The sequence below is a fragment of the Varroa destructor genome, unplaced genomic scaffold (genome assembly GCF_002443255.2).
Source record: "Varroa destructor unplaced genomic scaffold, Vdes_3.0 BEIS01000003.1, whole genome shotgun sequence".
Classification (NCBI taxonomy): Eukaryota; Metazoa; Arthropoda; class Arachnida; order Mesostigmata; family Varroidae; genus Varroa; species Varroa destructor.
The window spans coordinates 47,007,300-47,026,195 of record NW_019211456.1 but is presented as its reverse complement, the minus strand read 5'-3'; the positions used below and the strand labels follow the sequence as shown (position 1 = coordinate 47,026,195).

At 44.3% G+C, this 18,896-nt stretch overlaps 1 protein-coding gene across 9 annotated transcripts in view; it reads left to right on the top strand.

Annotated features, from left to right (window-relative positions):
* LOC111247462 (uncharacterized) overlaps nucleotides 1–18,896 on the top strand; it is an 83,923-nt gene that overhangs the window by 12,753 nt on the left and 52,274 nt on the right. For 4 of the 9 annotated variants that reach the window (XM_086985147.1, XM_086985149.1, XM_086985148.1 and 1 more), the window contains 3 exons: nucleotides 1,989–2,052; nucleotides 12,143–12,199; nucleotides 15,731–15,862. In XM_086985147.1, the coding sequence (XP_086841273.1) occupies nucleotides 15,770–15,862 (93 nt within the window). In that variant the 5' untranslated portion in view covers nucleotides 1,989–2,052; nucleotides 12,143–12,199; nucleotides 15,731–15,769. The remainder of the gene's footprint in view (nucleotides 1–1,988; nucleotides 2,053–12,142; nucleotides 12,200–15,730; nucleotides 15,863–18,896) is intronic. The other 5 variants (XM_086985155.1, XM_086985153.1, XM_086985152.1 and 2 more) reach the window with 3 other exon arrangements.

Below are 18,896 nucleotides of genomic sequence, written 5' to 3'. Positions count from 1 at the left end.
TATATATAATTCTGCCTCTTGTCCTTTCTTTGCATTCTCGACATCGTTGCTCCTCGATTTTTGTCGTTCTTTTCCCCTATGCTCAGGAGCGCACTCACTCATACATAAACCGAGCCGACCAAGTTCTTTAGGTGAAGAGAGCGTGCCGGGGGAGGATCGATGCAGAAAGAAGATCCGGCAAAAGCCAATATTGTTTAACAGCTAGAACAACGTCAAGAGGCAATGCGCAGCGGCTTCTTAAATTAGATTGCATAAATACGCTACTATTTGTTACCAGCATTAACTATCATTATAACACATGATTTTACCTCATTTTGATAGAGCCCTATCCAGTACCGCGCCTTTTATAACTCACAATATTGATTTCTATCGATTGTAACACTGTTAGCAATTTACCTATATTTTAATTTGTCCCTTCATATCAAATATCTAGACTTGGATTGTAATTCGAGCTACAACCTGAATAGAAAACCAAAAACCCTAATCTACGCTAAAGAGAATTATACTTCATACACAATCCTAAAGGGCTGCGTTGATCACCCATTATGTCCTGGCCTTCGAATCGCTAAAACATATCGAACAAGTTTATGGTATATTTTCTGTATGAGTACACTAGCTTTTCACAAAAGGGACATATGTGAGAATGGACGCATGTGAGCCTTCTTTATAGACACCTACATACGGGAACCAGCCTAGAGAGGGAAAAACAGGACAAAAGTCAGCTGTCATCATGGGCCCCAGCTACCCCAGATCATCGAATGACGATGTGACGAAAGGCGTGCAACCAGCGCTGCTATTTGTGCATACGTCTATTTCGCTTTCTCAAGACTCCCGTCCCGTGCGCAGTACCGGCCGAAGAGACGGTGCTGGATTGTATTGTTGTTGTAATGTAGCGCACGCGGCACAACTCAAGAAAAGAAATAGGAAGGGGGGCATATGAGAGATGTGTCCAAATAAAAGATATAGGGGTGAATGTGATCGAGAGGAGAAGCAGGGGGCGGAGAGGGGTCGAAATCAGCAGAAGAACAGACCGATGTTAAATAGAAAAACAAGAAGAATAAGAAGAAAAATAAGAGGTAGTACTAGTGCGCGAAAACAGTCAAAAATCGAACGATCATCACTTTCTCCCTCTGTGTCGCCACTCTGTTCCTGTCCCTTTATCCCTTCTTTGAATAGTGCCGGCCAATGGCTACGCGATAGTAGCGTTGGCTATCCGTACTTCACACTCGTTCATGCACAATATGGCGAGCATACAAGTGTATACAGTTACACACGCAGACGTTCGAACGTGCATTCAGCGCAGGCAATTCAGCCCCGTATGGCCATTCTGAGCTGCTTCGCTTACAAAGCCCCGCGCTGCCGCCGTCGTTGTTATCGCCGCGGCCGCTGCTGACATCACCATTGCGGCCGTCACTGCCACAGACGTCGTTTGAGACCCCAACACTACCCCTTTCTGAGTCTCGGCCCCTCTGAAAACCTTATATCCTATTCCGCTTTCTCAAGTGTAAGTGTAACAGTAATTTATATTTCTTGCTCCTTTCCGCGCTTTACCTTCTTTAACGTTTTCGCTTGTAGGTCGCATCTTTGCCATCATTTAAACTTTGTGACGAAAAACTACAACCGTTACGAGTTAAACAGACTAGAGAGCTTCTCGTGTATTGCCTTGCTTTAGCTTTACAAGTCATTTAGGTAGGTTAAGCAAATAGTACAAGATAAAAGGGCCAGTCTATACCTGTTTAGTTACATACGATACAAACACGTAGCAAATATATATACATGTGACTGTGTAATAACTAGGCTTGATAACCTTCTGCCTAGCATGTATACTTCCCTCCACATATATTTTAGCCTATTGGGTTCAATCTTGTATAGTTATTGTCTGGCGTTTTGTTCCAGCAGTAATACGGTACCGCTCAGGTTATGCTTTTTTCATGAGCTGATGGTAACCTTCATTTCCTTACTGTGCACGTTGCTTTTTTTGCTTGCAGCTTAGGATCGCCGTCAGAGACTGTGCGCCATCGACGAATCGAGACATTTATATAATTTCATTTGGTAAGTCGACTAGAACGAACGTATCCCCGGTTGACGCTCCATCTCTAGCGAGTCAAAAACCACTACGGTTGTTAACGGTAGCACTTTCTCATCACTTCCAGCAGCTCAATCCCGCCTTCCCTTCCTGTATCCTGGTCAATCTTCGAATATAAACGAGTAGTTCACCCCGGTTCGTGTGACAAGACGAACCGTAACCATTAATACATACTTTAATGCTAATCCAATGTTATCCATCGGTTGAGGCATAATTTTTCCAGAATCTATAAACCCATTCATTACAATTTTTTCATTTAAAAAAAAATCGTAATAGAGTACAATTCATTAGCATAGATGCGCCTTGATATTCCTTCTATAGCTGTATCTCTGTTCGAGAGCCACCTGAGCGAGCGACGAACGTGATTATTTTCCAAAGAACTATACGGCGGCCGCCTATATGTGGGATACGGTAGACGAACTATTGCCGATACAACGACTATATACCAACCTGACTATTTCCGTCACTGACGGCCTATTCATTGAGTAGTCCGCAGTTCAGCAAACAACGAAACAGGTCAACGAATGAGACATCCGTGAAAGAATTCAACGTGACTTACATCTGGCGATGATTTTGATTATAGAGTAGATAAGCCTGAGCACGATGGGCATTCTTCGATACAGAAAATTCACAGATTGTTTTTAAATGCCGCGGGTAATCTATGTAACAATTTTGCTGTAGTAGTTTGGTGTCGAAATCTATTTTTGTACGACAGATTCGTTACTATGCAGGACAAGTACGACACCCGATGGAACTTCTAGAGTTGGCCTTCGACCTTTAAAATTTTAGAATGGAAAAGTACCATCATTGATTTCAAGCAAGTGATCGATAATTATTTAGTAGGACACGTAGTGATTTTTCGGTGCACTACCTATAACCTAACAAGTTATACCAGCCAGTTTTTCATCTAACAAAAATAGTTTTTGGACAACCATTCATTGATCCGACGAAGAATACGCACCGCGTTTATAAAAAGCTTTATAAGTAAGCTTTATAAAAAAGCAAGACCATACATTTTCTATCTGGTCTGCTGTGGAGGAGCTCTAATCGTTCTCGGAACATTGGGAAGACAAGCACAAATGGCAGGCGTCCGACGCAAGATCAGACGAAGGCATAGCTTCAGCTAAGATCCTTATTGCAATTGTATAACACTGTCTTGATGTTATACGCCGAAGTATTATACTGGTTGATGCTTTCTTGTCAGTGTCTTACTTATAGATGCGCGGAATAAAGCTCACCTATTACTTGACTGTCATCGAAAATCTATTTTTCGTCACAGATGTAACAGCCTGATTCAAGGAGTCGCACTTAGACCGTCTATGCGACAGCGAAGAGCAGATGCCGACAAACGCATCACTCCTCGTCGCATTAAGGTCAGCTCTAATGAACAATTCACTTTCGAACCTTGTACGCTGTTTTCGTCGGCTGGAAATGGTTTGTTTCAGTATAACTTGATACACTTAACTTCCGAACTCGAACAACCTTCCTTAACTACAATGTTCCTTTCATTTCGTGGGTGCCTTATAAACGCGAATTCTTTTTGATGTCAAAATTCCGTTCACGAAATTTTTTTACTCGAGCTCCGTCATCATGAATCGACCTAGCTGTGTTCTGAACGATTCAAGAAACTTCGGTAAATCTATACGCCTGAACAAGTTACATGAACTTATTTTCGAAAAAAAAGTCTATTTTGGATGTGAAAACGATTTGTTAAGTTCCATTTACATTTATAACATTAGATTGAACCGCCTCTAGTTGAACAGTACTCACGGGATATTTAACCGCAACGAGCAATAGTCTTTTCAAGCCTGTCAATGACAGTAAAAATTAATGAAATTGGCAGCTTCTCGCAGTTCCTATACATACCTCCCACAAAAATATAAGCTATCTCTTTATATGTGGAAAATAGCATACTCAAAGAAGCAATATTTCAAGCTAACTTCTAAGGCAACAAAGTTTTTGTCTATGATAACGTTTGACAGAGACTCGTGCTCTGCGCGCAAAACAAATAAGCCAACGTACCTAACGTACCATCAAAAATTAGTTGCTTTCACGACACATTTATTATTTGAGTGTCATAGTACAGTTGTATATTGGGACTATTAGTTGGTGGGTCTGCTTTTATTGGGGTTCCATAAAACCGTAACATGGACAGGTTTGTTTCTGCTGATGATGTGCGATCAGATATGCCAACTGGGCTGGATCCTATCAGCCAATTGTTTCAGTCCAGCATCTCGTCGTGATACACTGGTACGTAAAGGTTTTCTGCAGTACTCTCGGTAACCGTTAATTCGCTTGAATGGCACGCGTTGAGAATGCAAATTATTCCGCTTCGCAGCTGCTACTATGGAGATGAAACCCAAATATGTACAGAATTTTCTCGAATGAGTCAATATGCTTGATACAGATTATCGACAACGGGTACGTTCCATACGAAGGATAAGGCAAGCACAATCGCTTGACACCACAGCCTCTTTGCCCAGCCGCCACTATTCGCATCTCCCTCTCATCCCGGTTGGGGTGCGAACAAGCCGTCACCCAGACAGCCATCAGAAGAAGGGGTCCCTCGGGGAATATCAAAGATGGCGGAAACCCTAATAGACACATTGGGCTTACAAGGTTACGTACAAATCGAAAATTGTCGATTGTTATACCGAATCCTATAAATAAGGAAGTGCTGTGAGCTAGTTCAATTATTGCTATATTACAAAATGGTTAGATATGCCCATGTGTTTCAATACATTTGTGAATTAATTTCCAAGGGACATGCATAACGACGAGGATTTATTTACCCTTCCCGCACGGCCGTTTAACTAAGATTCTCTGGCTTCAAAATGTCGTTCGGCCATAATCATCTGCTGCCTATATTGTGAATCGTTTAGCCAGTGCTTTATTCCTGCAGACTTCGCCTGTCGACGCAAAGAATCTGCATTAGTTTTGGATTCTTCTTAAATCCCATTCCCCTGCTTCGAACCATCATTGAACGGTCGCTTTCTGTCCGAATCTATCGTTGCCCGTCGTCATATCTCCCACTTGCAGTCTGTTCCATCGGTCTCAGTACCTCGCTTTTGCCTTCTTCCATTGATCAGTCTATCCATCTACATGTATATGTGTATGTATACAGATGAAGATAGCCATATATCGCCTTTGTCTGTATCTTCATGACTGAATGAATGACAGCAATGCCGGCAGCAGCGCTGACGAGTTTTGCTGTATTGACTCCTGAGTGTGTATGTGTGTGTGTGTGTGTATATATATATAGATGCAGTGTGTATGATCGTTGTTCGCCTTCCTTTCAACGTCACTACTAATAGCGGCAATGGTGGTGCGATACCGTGACGCCATTGCGCCACGGCTTCTCTATCCGCTGCTGTTTCACTATGATAGGCAGCCAATGCAGAAGTGAGGAATGGATTGAGGCGCTGGAGGAACTGCTCGAGCAGCCGCTGCGGGTAGGATACTACGGCTGCCGTTCGTTGATTTCTGACGGTCCAGAGCAATGCATAGCTCCATCGCTTCATTCCGTTTTCCGAACGAGCGTTGGTGCCCGCTCACGCGCAGCCGATGCCACTCGTATCTATTATCCTTCCTCGTTTCCTTTTCTGCCGGTGGCCATTGCGCCAGCAGCGCTAGCAAAGCGGTTATGCCGCTGCTGAGTGCTCTACCATAACTTCCTCGAAACCCGTTCCAGCCCATTCCCACAGACTTCATTGCTTTGCTTCGTACCATCCCGTCCTTCGTTATATTCCCTCTCTGCTCCCGACTGCCCCTATATATATATATATATATATATATATATATATATATATATATATATCGCCTTGCTTTTTGCCCCCTTTTTATTTTGCCCCACAGTCATTTCATATTCGTATAGGAACGAGGCTTCATGCCGCCGCAAGCCGACGCCGCTTACGCTAGTCACCGCCAGTATTCCTTTCGATTCCACCCCACTTTCGCCCCCCTACACACATACACACGCACGGATATACAGGCACTATTCTGAAAGCCGTTCGGTTCGAAGGAGACGGCGAGAAGCGTGAGTGGTAGCAGAACGCCGGCGCGGGCAGAGGATCGCGATGGATACAATGAGAGACGACAAAGGAGAGAAGAGCACAACGAAATAGGGTAACTGGAAATGGGAGCCAGCGAATCTGCAGGAGGCAGGCACGATAGCTTCCACCAGCAGCTTCAAGGGGGTTACTTGGGGGGCCGTGTACTTCTCTTTAAAACTGCCAATAATAACGAATATAACTCGTTCCCTCTACGATTCATTTCTTCTTTCTTCTCCTACGCTGCTGCTGCTGCTGCTGCTGTCTCTCTGTCCGTCCTCGTGATTGCCCGTACAATTCCCGGTTGCCTTCAACATCATTCGGTTCCACGCCTTTCTCTAGAAAAGGAAGAAGGCGCTCCGACGCTCCAGCCCCACTCTTTCCTCTAGTCCCTTTTACCCAGTCGCATGCGCTCGTTCTCTCCTTCTTCCACTCTCCTTCGATCCACACATTCCTCTGTGTTTCGCTATGCTTCCTTCCGCTACACTTTGCCAGCGGTTTGCAGGCGGCCGAGCGGTCCTTCGGCTCCTCGATTTCTCTTCTCGGTTTGTGGCACCGCAAGCCTCAGTATTTCTTTTAGCGATGGCAATGGTGCCAGAAGCAGCAGCGGCTACGGCAAACGGGCGGGCGTCATCTGCTACCACTGTTGCCGCCGATTTCACTATCTACTAGGGGTACTGTTGTCCTTGCTGCCTCAGCCTGCGTGGCGGCGACTGTAGCATTCTCTGCCGCGTGTTACGTACACAACTGCCCCTTTTTCTTCGTTTTCGTTTTAGTTTTCTCGGCTGGTTTGTTCGTTCGTTCGTTCATTGGTACGTCGCTACGTCGTGTCCAATGCATGGCAATTGCATGCGATGACAACGGCAGCAACGGCGGCGGCGGCAGCAGCAGCATCATCTCAGAGCGTCACAGTAGCAGGGCCGCCTTATAATCGGGCCCACATCGGTCGCTAATTCGTTCACTGTTTCCCCTAAGCCAGTTCTTCACCCTAATTCGTTCACTGCCGTTCGTTTACGGCTGCTCCATCTTTCTGTATGGTGCGATCGAGGCAGCCGTGATTCGTGTTATGCGAAAAAAATACTGGGAATCACCCCTTAAACATAGCAGTCAGGCCTATTTCCACTTGAAGGCCTAGACGGGGCGGGTTCTGTTAATTTTACCTAGGGTTTGTTCGACAGGCTTATGAAATGGCGTGAAAACAAAATAACAACGCGCTGTTTCTGAGATTCGAACCAGCGTTGGTCACAAGCTAATGGTTATCTACTAAAAGCGATACGGATCTGTCATTCATGTCACGGTGTTCGTTGTGTCGGGCTGACGTACCCAAGAGATTGGATCTTAGGTTTTCCTACAACGATTTTTTACGATTCAACGATAATAACGACTACAATGAGACGAGCGAATAGCACATGAGTGAAATCCGGAAGGTCAGATATATGCGCTTTAGGAACAACGCAGGAACAATGGCCGGGAACCAAAGACAGTTTGGGCGTACTGGTTGGATGCTGGAGGTACAGTCGTTAGTAGAAAATGTTGCCTAAACTTGTTTGAGGTGTAGATATAGAGCATCTTCGTGCTTAAGGTCTGTGTTCAGCGAAGTTCCGAGATTTTTACTTGTCAACATAATATAAAGGAATGCGCGTGTGTCCTTTGTCTGTATAAGCGGCAGTGATGAATACATTATAATGAGCGCAAAACGAGTAAGAAGCAACAGTGAACTTATCATAACCACTAATATAACTGCAACAGCGTTCGCTTTACATGTATAGTTGTCGACAGCCGGAACTAGAAGATTGAACCAATCTTGTTCGAAGGAAGTATCGACAACTGTTTACAACAAAGCTTCTGTAGCTCAACGAGAAGATGATAACAAACCTGCTGACTGGGGGAGCTGCACGGAATGAGATACGCGGCAAGGGTGTTAATAGCTTTCATAGAATAGAAACAGTTAACTAGATGATTAGCTGCGATTATATACAAAATTACGTCCATGTACGCATTTGTCGGTCGTTCAGGTACGATGCACCGTTAAACTCTACTTGATATAACGCTCATGGCGATGAAACAATTATCAACGATGGGAGTGGAGCAACGACGACAAATGGAAGACCAAATTTACATTAACGACAACAGCAAGTATCATCCTCTGACGAGACAAAAAATACGAAGCAAAGACCCTTCTAAGCCTATAATTGTTTCATACTGACGTTGCGTTGTGAAACGAGGCTTCCTAATAGGCGGATCGACTAACGACCGTCGGCGGAAGCTTCCACCCCGTAGCTTATTAGTCAACTATACAGGGTTCATATATAACCCTCATAAACCTCATAATACCCAACAGGGCATGGAGATAGTAGCTAACGCCTGTCTCTTTAAATTAACAAAAGGGATCGTCATCTTCCAAAGTGGTTAGGAGAGAAGAACCACCCGTTCCAAAAACTGCGGTAAGATCGATGCTCGCCACGACCTGGTCTTCGTTACCTCGACCTAAACGTTATTTCGTCTAACTTGCTCGTTCACAAGCACAAGGCCCGTCGACCGAGAGGACGTCTGAACTATGAGTGACTTCGGGACGTACGACCTGGATACGGAGGTCTCTACTCTATTTAGTTCTCGTTCAATTCTATGCGTATTTCGACGCGCGCGCATACTCTACACTGTGGCTGGCTAACTTACCTGTCGCACACTAACCCACAATAGCACAACTTCCAGCCTTTAGAAAGGAGTAGGCAGCATACTCTACGGGAACATTTAAGCTTTACCAGAGCGGACTAAGCGAGTTCGCATTGAGACGAAATCTCATTGCGCGCATATTGTGCATCGCAATCAGCGCATTACGCTCGGCAAGCGAACTAGAGAAACTACAAGCAGCGGACGCCTTGGCTGGGTCCCGCTTGTCACCTTCCAACTATTGGAACTAGGCGCTATGAGTTTGCTAGAACAGGGAATGGGGGGCGGGGGGGTACTTGAAGTTCTTTGGTTGCTTCCCCCTTCAATACTAGGAAAAGCAATCATACTCTCGTAGTCTCACTACAAAAGAAACGTGCCTGCCACGCTACAAGATTATACGTTGCCGGTATTTGTTTGAGTATTCAAATGGTCTAGAACGTTTAATTCGTAATGAAGGAGAGAAGATTTTGGAGTGATGGCGTCGACAGGATATGAAGAGATTTTTCTGAAGTAAGCCAAAACTAAGAGAGTTCTGGCAATAGGCTGACCGAGGGAACGAAGTTTTTTGCAATTCTAAAACTATGAACAACGAACAAGTAGAGGATACAGTGCAATGGCGTTGTGAGTATTCCTGTTTATTTCCAATCGGTCAGAAGATATTGAATAGCCGGGAAATTTAAAAAGCTCTAAAAAATTACGCTCGTAGCTGATGCTGTAACACAGTAGCATATTTATATAGAAACGATACAAAAGTTTTAACATCTTATCACATGTTGCTCGTTTTGAAAAGGAGCCTGCTAGTATAATGATCAGCGGTCCAGCGCACTGTTGCCTGGTACGCAAGCCGTTTAACGCATTGTTTAAATGCGCGCAGTTTTCATAGACAACAATGCTAAACGCAGAGTAAGATACGGACATTAAAACACGTGCTGATTACATCTTCCTGAAGAAACGATTTCCAACAAATCACTTCATGTTCTTTTAATAGCGCGAATGTTGCGTTACGCTTTCAGTGCACTGTTCCAACATACGCATTGAGATTGATTGTTCATCGAACAATGGGGTCCGTTTTCAATTTATACATGGTTATTTGGCGTTGGCCAGAGACGGACTCGGTCTACGCACGCCCTTTGGATGTCCGTTTTCGGTCGAGGCGGACACATTAACTCTGTTTCTGAGACATTGTGAAATAAGTTGGTCTGGCCGACTCGAAATGGGCCGGTCAGGCGTCGATCAGACACTTAGCACAGTCCTGAAAAAAGCAATCTAGCATTGTTACGTGCATTATCGATACCATAGACCTATCAAGAGTTTTCTTAATTCGCGTTCAATCTAAGCGCTTAGTCTTTGACCAGGTCTAGCAGTATTCGATTCAACTGTTGTATGCGTAGCTATTTAAATTGAAAGCCTAACACAGGCCAATATAACGATTCCTGGAAAACAATACGGTCCGTTTTATTACCATTTTCCCTACGAATATATGAGGTAAATTTGCAACGGCGGTAATTGCTTGAGAGCAATTGATGACAACATCATGCTGTTCGAGGAAGGCCCGACATTTCGCAGATTACAAGATATAGGAAAAAAACTTAAAAAAAAAACGTTAGACAGACAGACAGACTGACTGACTGACTGACTGACCGACTGGAAAACAGTCCTTTAGATGGCGTCTTAAATTGAGCCGGACGCTGTGATCAATACAATTGTTTGCTATCCATCCGTAAGCAAAGTTAATTTTATACAACAGAAAATAAGGGTGGGGATTGTCAAGGGATTTGTATATCTCACATACATGCCAAATGATTATAGTCGGCATACCGAAAATATATTTGAACGTCAAAAAATCTCTCAGCCAAGTAGATTGAGATGCTTAGGCGAAAAAGTCCAGTTCGCATATATAAATCTTCGCTAGAATTTTCCATACGTGCATCTATGTCTGTTATATTTCTTTAGCTATTAGACCCGGGCGAACTTTCAAATTAGCCCAATTTTAGAATACACTTGGTCTGTTAAGAACGAGCAAAGAACATTTGATGCTGTAGTACGAAAATCTACGGAAAATTTCCTAGGCACCAAGAGGCAGGGTCTCGTCTACGAGGAGTAATTTGTCTACCGGTTTTATAAGCTGCCAGTTTCTGAGGCGTCGAAGTCTTTATCTTCTAGTCCTTCAGCAGCTCCCAAAGTGTTCTATTTGGATCGGAAATATGCAGTGGAAGCTGTCGTGCATCAGAAAATCCGGAAGAAGCTATTGCAGTCTAGTGGCGGTTTATCTACTGTATATACACTCCGCGTTCGAATTAACGATAGCTTATCGTCGCGTTTTCAATATTATATTATATTAAAGCCGTTATTTATGTTTTGCACATAGAGCCGCCTAGCTACTAGTTACACGTAAGCAGGTCCGGATATCGACATCATAATTTACGCCGATGATATAGAAAGACCTTAGCCACGTTATGATAACATCGTGCACCATTTCTCAGGGACCAGTTGGCTTAGTTAGCAAATGATAACGTTACGTATTGTACACGAAAGCATTTTTTCCCCTGTCACTTTTCTACGAGAGCACAAGATCCCTTCGCTTGTGCATAGTTCAATGGGTACATGGTATAGTTAAGTAGAGGCAAGCTATTTGCTGCTTCCCTAATCAAATACATAGGATAAAACATTGTTTTACACAGTTCGTTGAACATTGCCCGAACTGTAATACGACGTTGGCTGATCTGTAGCCTAACAGGATTTCCGCTTCCCGATATCCGACACACCGGAACCGACTAATAAAATGACTTATAAGGCGACAGGTTACAAAGGCAGCGACTCGGAAGCACGAGCGCGCTAGCCATTGCCATTTAAGGAATAGAAGTACATAACGAAAGGTAGCGCGTTCATTCTAGCCGTTCCCCATGCATGGTGCCAGTATTACCGAAAATGTCACTACAATTCTAACCTTGAAAAAAAACAACTGATCAAAACAATCGAGGGCGCCAACGGGAGCTGCTTGTCAGCTCGAAGCATTGATCATACAAACAAAGTAAATTTACACCTGCAGCTTTTCTATATTTCATGGCTCGATAAATGTGCCAATATGGAACCGTATCGATTCGTAACTTTAACACCGCCATCGTATGGTTCGCCTCGACCCACTTCGTTAATAAGTTATCGTTAATTTGAATACCTAGAAAATAACGTTGCGCAATAATTATAACGAGTGTGCGAGGACGTCAATATAATCACTTCTCGGGAAGGTCGGGATCTGATTGGCTGGGGTGCTAACGTTACCAACAGAGTTGATCTTCTATTAATGTAGGTAAGTTACCTATTTGTTTTTTTGTTTCAGGTACTAGGCGCTGGGTGGCAGCGACACGCGATCGTTCTTCACGCTATTTGGAAACAGGTTCGTAAAAAAAGAATCAAGTATAGATACGTATCATTTCGAAGTGTTGTATTATGCTAAGAACCATATCTGCTGCTTTTTTGCAATTATGGCCTTATATATGAGATGATTTTGTGCTAGGTCAATATATATATATATATATATATATATATATGGCCTTACAACGATAGCATGGTGATGTGGATTTCGACACCGGGAATCTTCGCGAGCTCTTCATATATGAAATCGAATGTACAGGTCTAATCCGCTAGCTGTTTACTTAAAACTTCCAGGGCCGCGCCTTTGTTGTCCCAGAAATACTAAAGAAAAATATTATCTATAGATTAGTATTAGCGTTTTCACAGTTGCCTAATTAAAATGTGCCTGCTTACTAAACCTCGGTTCAATCGTATTCTGATAGATCAGGATAAGACCTGCTCTGTCGGATAGGTTGATTTTTTCTACGTGATCTGAACTGAATATTCTGGAAAAAAAAATAAAAATTTAACAATATATATATATATGAAATGATTGCTTTGTAAGGCAGTTCGACACGCTTCGGCTAATTATAACAAGGCAAATTTATAGGCGTAGACCGATTTTGTGTGGTTGATTTCGACTATAGGTCAATACCTAAACTAATTGGTTTTAAGGAAGGCCATTGGCTCGAGTATTGTATTTACGTGTTCTTCAAGAGGGAATTTAGACGTCCACTACGGACAATTTGAACGAGGTCGCTTCTATTCTCCTCGAATGGAGCATTAGGAATCAATCGACGCATGCTTCATTTTACTACAGGTTATAGAAGTGAAATCAGTAATCGCAGCTTAAACATGAGTTATCAATATTTAAGTACTATCTTGTCCCTGGCAAGATGAACTTGGATTACTTAAAAAATCGATATTAGCTTATTCAGTAGGATAGGACTTACCTTTGCTTAATTGGCCGAACAAGGTCTGCTGCGCAGGTCCCTAGTTAGGGGCATACGAAGTTCGTGTTTGAATCTTCAGATACATTTGCTTTGCAGGTCCAAAGTTTAATGTGATGTTTGAAGCTACAACGCACAACATTTCTTTTCTCACTCATGAACCACAAGGCAGTTATATTAGACAGAAACGCTTAGCGATAATTGACTGCTCACAACTGACGAAAAAGGGAAAACGAACAAATTTGAGGAATATATCAATATAAGCGAAGCTTGCATGGCTAGGTACTTCATGCACAGTTTACAACTTCCCTAATAGTACTGAAGTTCAGAGAGTCGAATGTTGTGAGGCGCTCTGGACCGAAGGAAACAGGAATATACTTCGCTATCAATGTATCGCTGTATAACACGGGTGAAGTTGCATAACACAGACGAAGCAGGCAATTGCTTAATCGTCTCAGAACATTTTGAAAGTAAGCAATGAGTAGATGACCGTTAATGTACAACGCAAAATATTGTTGGTCCTAGGTCCAAGACCTGGGCTTTACTTTCTGTTGAGTGGTATGAATTCGTGCTGTTTTTGCATCAGCGTTCATGGACGCATAGTCCTGCGTGCGTGTCCTCCTCTGTATGCATTTATTGACGCAATTGTGTTCTTCGGCCGGTTGGGAGTCTTTACCTTATCCTACGTTGCTTTGTGCGTTCAGCTGTTTGTTATTTGGAGAGGGTCGCTTTGTGGAATTCAAAGCGTCGCAAGCTACAATCAGCTTATTAAACGAAATGCTTAAGCAAGTGCACAGCGCCGCCTATACCTGTTCTTTCACAGAAAGTACATTCATGCAGACAAGCACACCCCTCACGCCAATGACACATTTTTACGGGAAGGCAAAAAGGTGTACAGAGGGAGGGCTGCAGCCATTCTCTGCATAAGAAATTCTTCTCGACAACAAGCAGAAACAGGAGTCAACGGATCGAGCTGGTTTACTATAACACAATCACTAAATATAATTGATAATGTTTCTTTTACTACGGGTACGATCGGCCTCGCGACCGTCCTGTGTGTCGGAACCTGTCAGAGAAGGTTGCGCCGTCCTTCCTTCATTTCCACTATACGGTAAAGGAACGGGAGTTACTTTATGTGTGTAATAATTACTTTGATCCCATGGTGAAGATTCGGTTGACAGAAAGACAAATACACGACTTGACACTACATCGTGGCGGACCACGCATCGCCCACCTCTGCTTGTTTCACTGGCCGCTTCTTGTAAGACACCAGCACCTTCCCATTTCCATTATCTCTCACGCTCCAAAGCTGTGTTGGCTTTCGCTGGATGAGGCGAGACGAAGCGGCAAACCAGCAAATCGCGCGCAAACCGTGCCATAATGGGTCGGTGCTCTCTTAAATACGAGATGCCGGTTGCCAGAGTCCGGTGTTGGCGGGCAGCACCGCATCCGCCGTTGTCGGCTGCACCTTGTTGTGTGCGCGAGTATGTCCTGCAAGCATGGCCTGCCATAGTTCTTCATTGCGGTGATGGTGGTTGTGCTGCTGCTGTTGTTCCCGTGGTCGCTGCTACTTCTAGCTACTAAATAATTCATCTATCCCGGGCGCCCGTGCGAACGCGAACCCGACTCCACGGGGACGGTTTGTGACTGCACGCGCGATTCGAAGCTGCTGCGGCAACTGCTGACGGCGGTTCATAGCCGGCGTTCTCGTGCCGAACGAACAGATACTAACAGCAGAGAGTGGCGGCAGCAGCGCCAAAGGCAGCAACGGCCTTAGTCTAGCATCGCGCAGAGCGTCTTCTTCTATGTTCTTTACTTCATCCGCTCGCCCCATGTTGTCCTCGTTTTGCAGCGAGTACTGCCCCCATGGGCCAAGACCCGGCCGTCAGGCGGATGCATATTGAGAGCGGCGCATTCATTTCTCCCCCTCTAACCCCTGCTATATTCCCTGCTATATCGTCGTTACGCATTGCGTCCGGGATAGCGTTCACCCTGGCATCCAACCTTCATTCCCTTACTTGCCTCCAAACCGGTCTTTTTCCTTTACCTGGCCGGGCTAACTTAAGTCGCTCCAGTCAGCCCTGCGGCGACCGTCGCATCGTCATCATCACTAGCATCAGCATCTGAAGCCGTAGCATCAGCAGCGGGTAGCGATGCCTCTGCCGCCAGTGCGGCTTTTATATTTAATATTCCGACTGTAGCGGGAGTCGTCGTCCTCCCGAGTCGCCCGCTGCCTCACCCACCGTGCTCCCTGCTCCCCTTTTCCTCACCGGCTTTTTCCTTTCAATCGCTCCTCTCATAGAAGCGCCTCGCGCTCAAACGCTTTCTCTCTCCTTACCTGTCCTTCGCTGCTATTTCCCTGAGTCAAAGCGCTTCTTGTTCTCAGTGCTGCTGCCGTAGTTATACCCAGTTTGCTATTTCGACATTCGCCCCCCCCCCCCCCCCAGGACCTCCTACCCCTCTACGAAGAGTTTCATACTGGCATTTCGCCCCCATCCCGTCTCGTTTCCCGTCCATCTCAACAAATTTACCCCCTGCGTTGGTGCTGCTGCTGCCGCTAGTGTCGTCTGTGGGCGCACTCGTGCCAAAGAGACAATTGCTGCTATTTCTACCGGTGTTTCCAGCAAGTGGGCTTGCCGCTGCCCACCCTCTTTCACAACAATATGATTAATGCGGATTCAAGAGGCAAGAAAAAGAATACTCCCAAGTCAGAACGCCAAAGTTCCGGTAGCTCATGGCGGGAAGCAAGGAAGCAGGTAAGCGACTAAATTATAATACAGCAAACAGCTAGCAAAAATTAGAAAAAGATGGGGTAAAGAAGATTAAATGTATGACGGTGTTAGTGTCTTAGCATGAACGCGCCTATGTCATAATGATATGAAGCTGAATTACGCGTTTGTCATTACTTAGTAAACTAAATAGGAAGGGGTAGATCCAAAATCGAAAACGAAAGAGTGTGATCCATTTAAGCATAATAAATAAGTAAATGAATGAACAAATCAAGAATAAACGGTAGAAGCGTTTCTATCATCATATGTGACAATCTGACATATATACATATGTCGCCATCATCGACTGAGTGACGACCAGCTTTTCAAGAACTCCAATCGCAAGACCATTTTATAATAATCTAGAAAAGTTCACACATGTGAAGCAAATGGCTGCTGAAGAAATATCGGCTTCGTGGAACGAGGCAGCTTCACTTGTCCGGTTGGTCGAGCTGACTCTTTCGTGAAAGGGGCGAACGGCAAACGAGCAGCGACGCCGACAATAAGCGACTATCCACTATCGTTTTCTATGAACCATGACGTGACCGTTCCACGCAAAACAAACTTGCTTAACACAGAAAACGTGATCATTGGCCTTATCGCAGAATACGTAATCGTTCCGTCCAGTGATTGAGTGGTGTGTTGTGCGTCATTTACGGAGAGCTGTTATGCCAAAATCAGCAAAATTAAAATGCCCTTAAGTGAAAACGACGACGACGACAACAACAACATCCAGGAAATGTTCTCTTCGAACCGATCAGGTGGAAAGCCCCAGGGCAGCCGTTATTGTGGCACACCAAAGCCGATTTCTGCTTCCTATAATTATTTTTACGACGAACGCGATGATACTACGTCATTGAGAACATTCAGGTAAAATGAATGGACGCAAAGGAGAGAATGCCCTCGCACGAACATGACAATTATACGAAAATAAATGAAAAAAGGAACGTTATAATTTAGTTTAATACATATTCGATGGCCCAGTGTTGTTTGGCACTGTCGCTAGCGGTCATCAAAATCTAAAACTAACAGCTAAGCAATGTTGCAATTAGTAGAAACCGAAATTCTGCCAACCGCCAGTCAAAGAAATTCAGTTGTTTTTTTTGGGTATAAGGAAAGCTTTTTGACTGAACGACTATCTCTCGATCGCTGCTTCAAACCAATACTTCAACCGAGGTCCGAAGTTCAACATCATCACCACTGAGAATTGAATTAAACGTGACCCTAATTATTCTACGGTAACCGTCACCGTTAGACAGGGCCGAAACCATTCACTCGGTGCTCCTTTTCTATCGTACCCAACGATTTTCCGGTAATTGCTTCTGGTCTTGCCTGCATTTCCGGCAATCTGGCTCCATACGAACCTTTTCATTGTCAGACATGCCGAGCAGCCGGGACCAGTTTCACGGTCAATATAGGAGAATCGAAGTAGTAGTGAATAACATTGGGAAACAAACTGGTGGGGGGGGGGGGTACCATGTCTAGCGTAATATTACGATATCGAAACAGGCAGCTATATGTTATAGCTAAAGTATGTCATCAATTATCATTACATTATCTGTTCGCCTGCATATTTAGCGAACTATGTAAAGTACTCTGAACAACGTTTACTATCGACGATGAACCGTTAGAATACAGGGCGAAGAATCGAACGCGCTTCTGCCGATAGGACGAATTCCCGGCATCGATGGAAAGCTACTAGTGGACGATGCTCCGATTCATTCAACTGGACAAGAGTTGACCTATACTCAACGTTAGTTCTAATTTACTTCAACGGCTGCTGACGGACAGATTCTCTGACTGGGAGAAAACCTATTGGTTTCCATGAGGTCTGCTAGCAAGCATACTATTAAACACTGATCGATTGTGCTTTATTTGTAGTTTGTTGGAAATATATCGCTGATTAGATGTTCTGCAACGGTAACCTGACCCTTGTCTTCTGTTGACAGAACCATCTGAACGTTCGCTAGCATCGATGCTGTTTTGGCGTGTGTGAGCAGCTGATCGCTGATCTTGTGAGCGGCTTTCTAGGCAGAAACACGAAATCTCTATAAATTGTACTGCAACTATGCTCGTTATCGCATAGTGTTTGGTGCGCGCTTCAGCGCTTTCCATGCAGTCATTGGTGGCTAGAGTTCCATACGCGTCGTCCATGTTCGCTGAAGTCTGTCTATCTGTCTGTCTATGTCTATGTCTAACTCAATTTCACCTCTCAGCGTTCGTCATCATTCTCAGACTCGTTCTCGTTCAGATGACGAAGCCCCTTCGTTTCGACGGACAACCGCTATATTCGGTGACGGGGCAATCGGCGAGGGAAAAAGACACTGGCAAAAAGAACGAGATACTGAATGGGCTTCGGACAGAGAGAAACAACAGCACAGCAATAGCCACAGTAACAGCAGTAGAGACATCAAAATTCAAAGTCGAAAACGCCCCCGTAATGTGGTCTGGTGCTGCTTTTTAGTCAGCGCCAATGAGGAGCTGCTTGTCACTGCTTCGAGAGACTTCTAATTCAAATCCAAAATTCGCCGATGGACGACGGCAAGGGTTAGTGGATAGTGGGTATAAGACCCTGTGTGCGATCGTAGGATGCTTTAAATCCGCTTCGTTGATTTGTTCCGCTTTGTTGCTGATGACTGGAGGAGTACTGATAAGAACAGATTCGCCGTGAATAATAACAACGGCGTACAACCGTTGTTCAACTTTGTGGACACGAACATTTGTATTGCTTTCAAATATTTCGTCCTACTGTTGAAGTTAACTCTATCACCATCATCATGCGACCGATTTTCCAATTTCTATGAAAATGAATTTACATAGCACATAGTAGTAGTATAAAAGTTACCTGTTGAAGAGACCAGTAGCTCTGGTTTTATCAAGTACAAGTTCATCGATCATGATCAGCGGACGCCTACTATATCTGGAACATGGCCAATAGACAGGTGGCAAACCGCACTACGTAAATGCGTGCTTACGTTATTTTGATCGGAAAGAAACGTCGTGTGGATTGATTAGAAGAAAG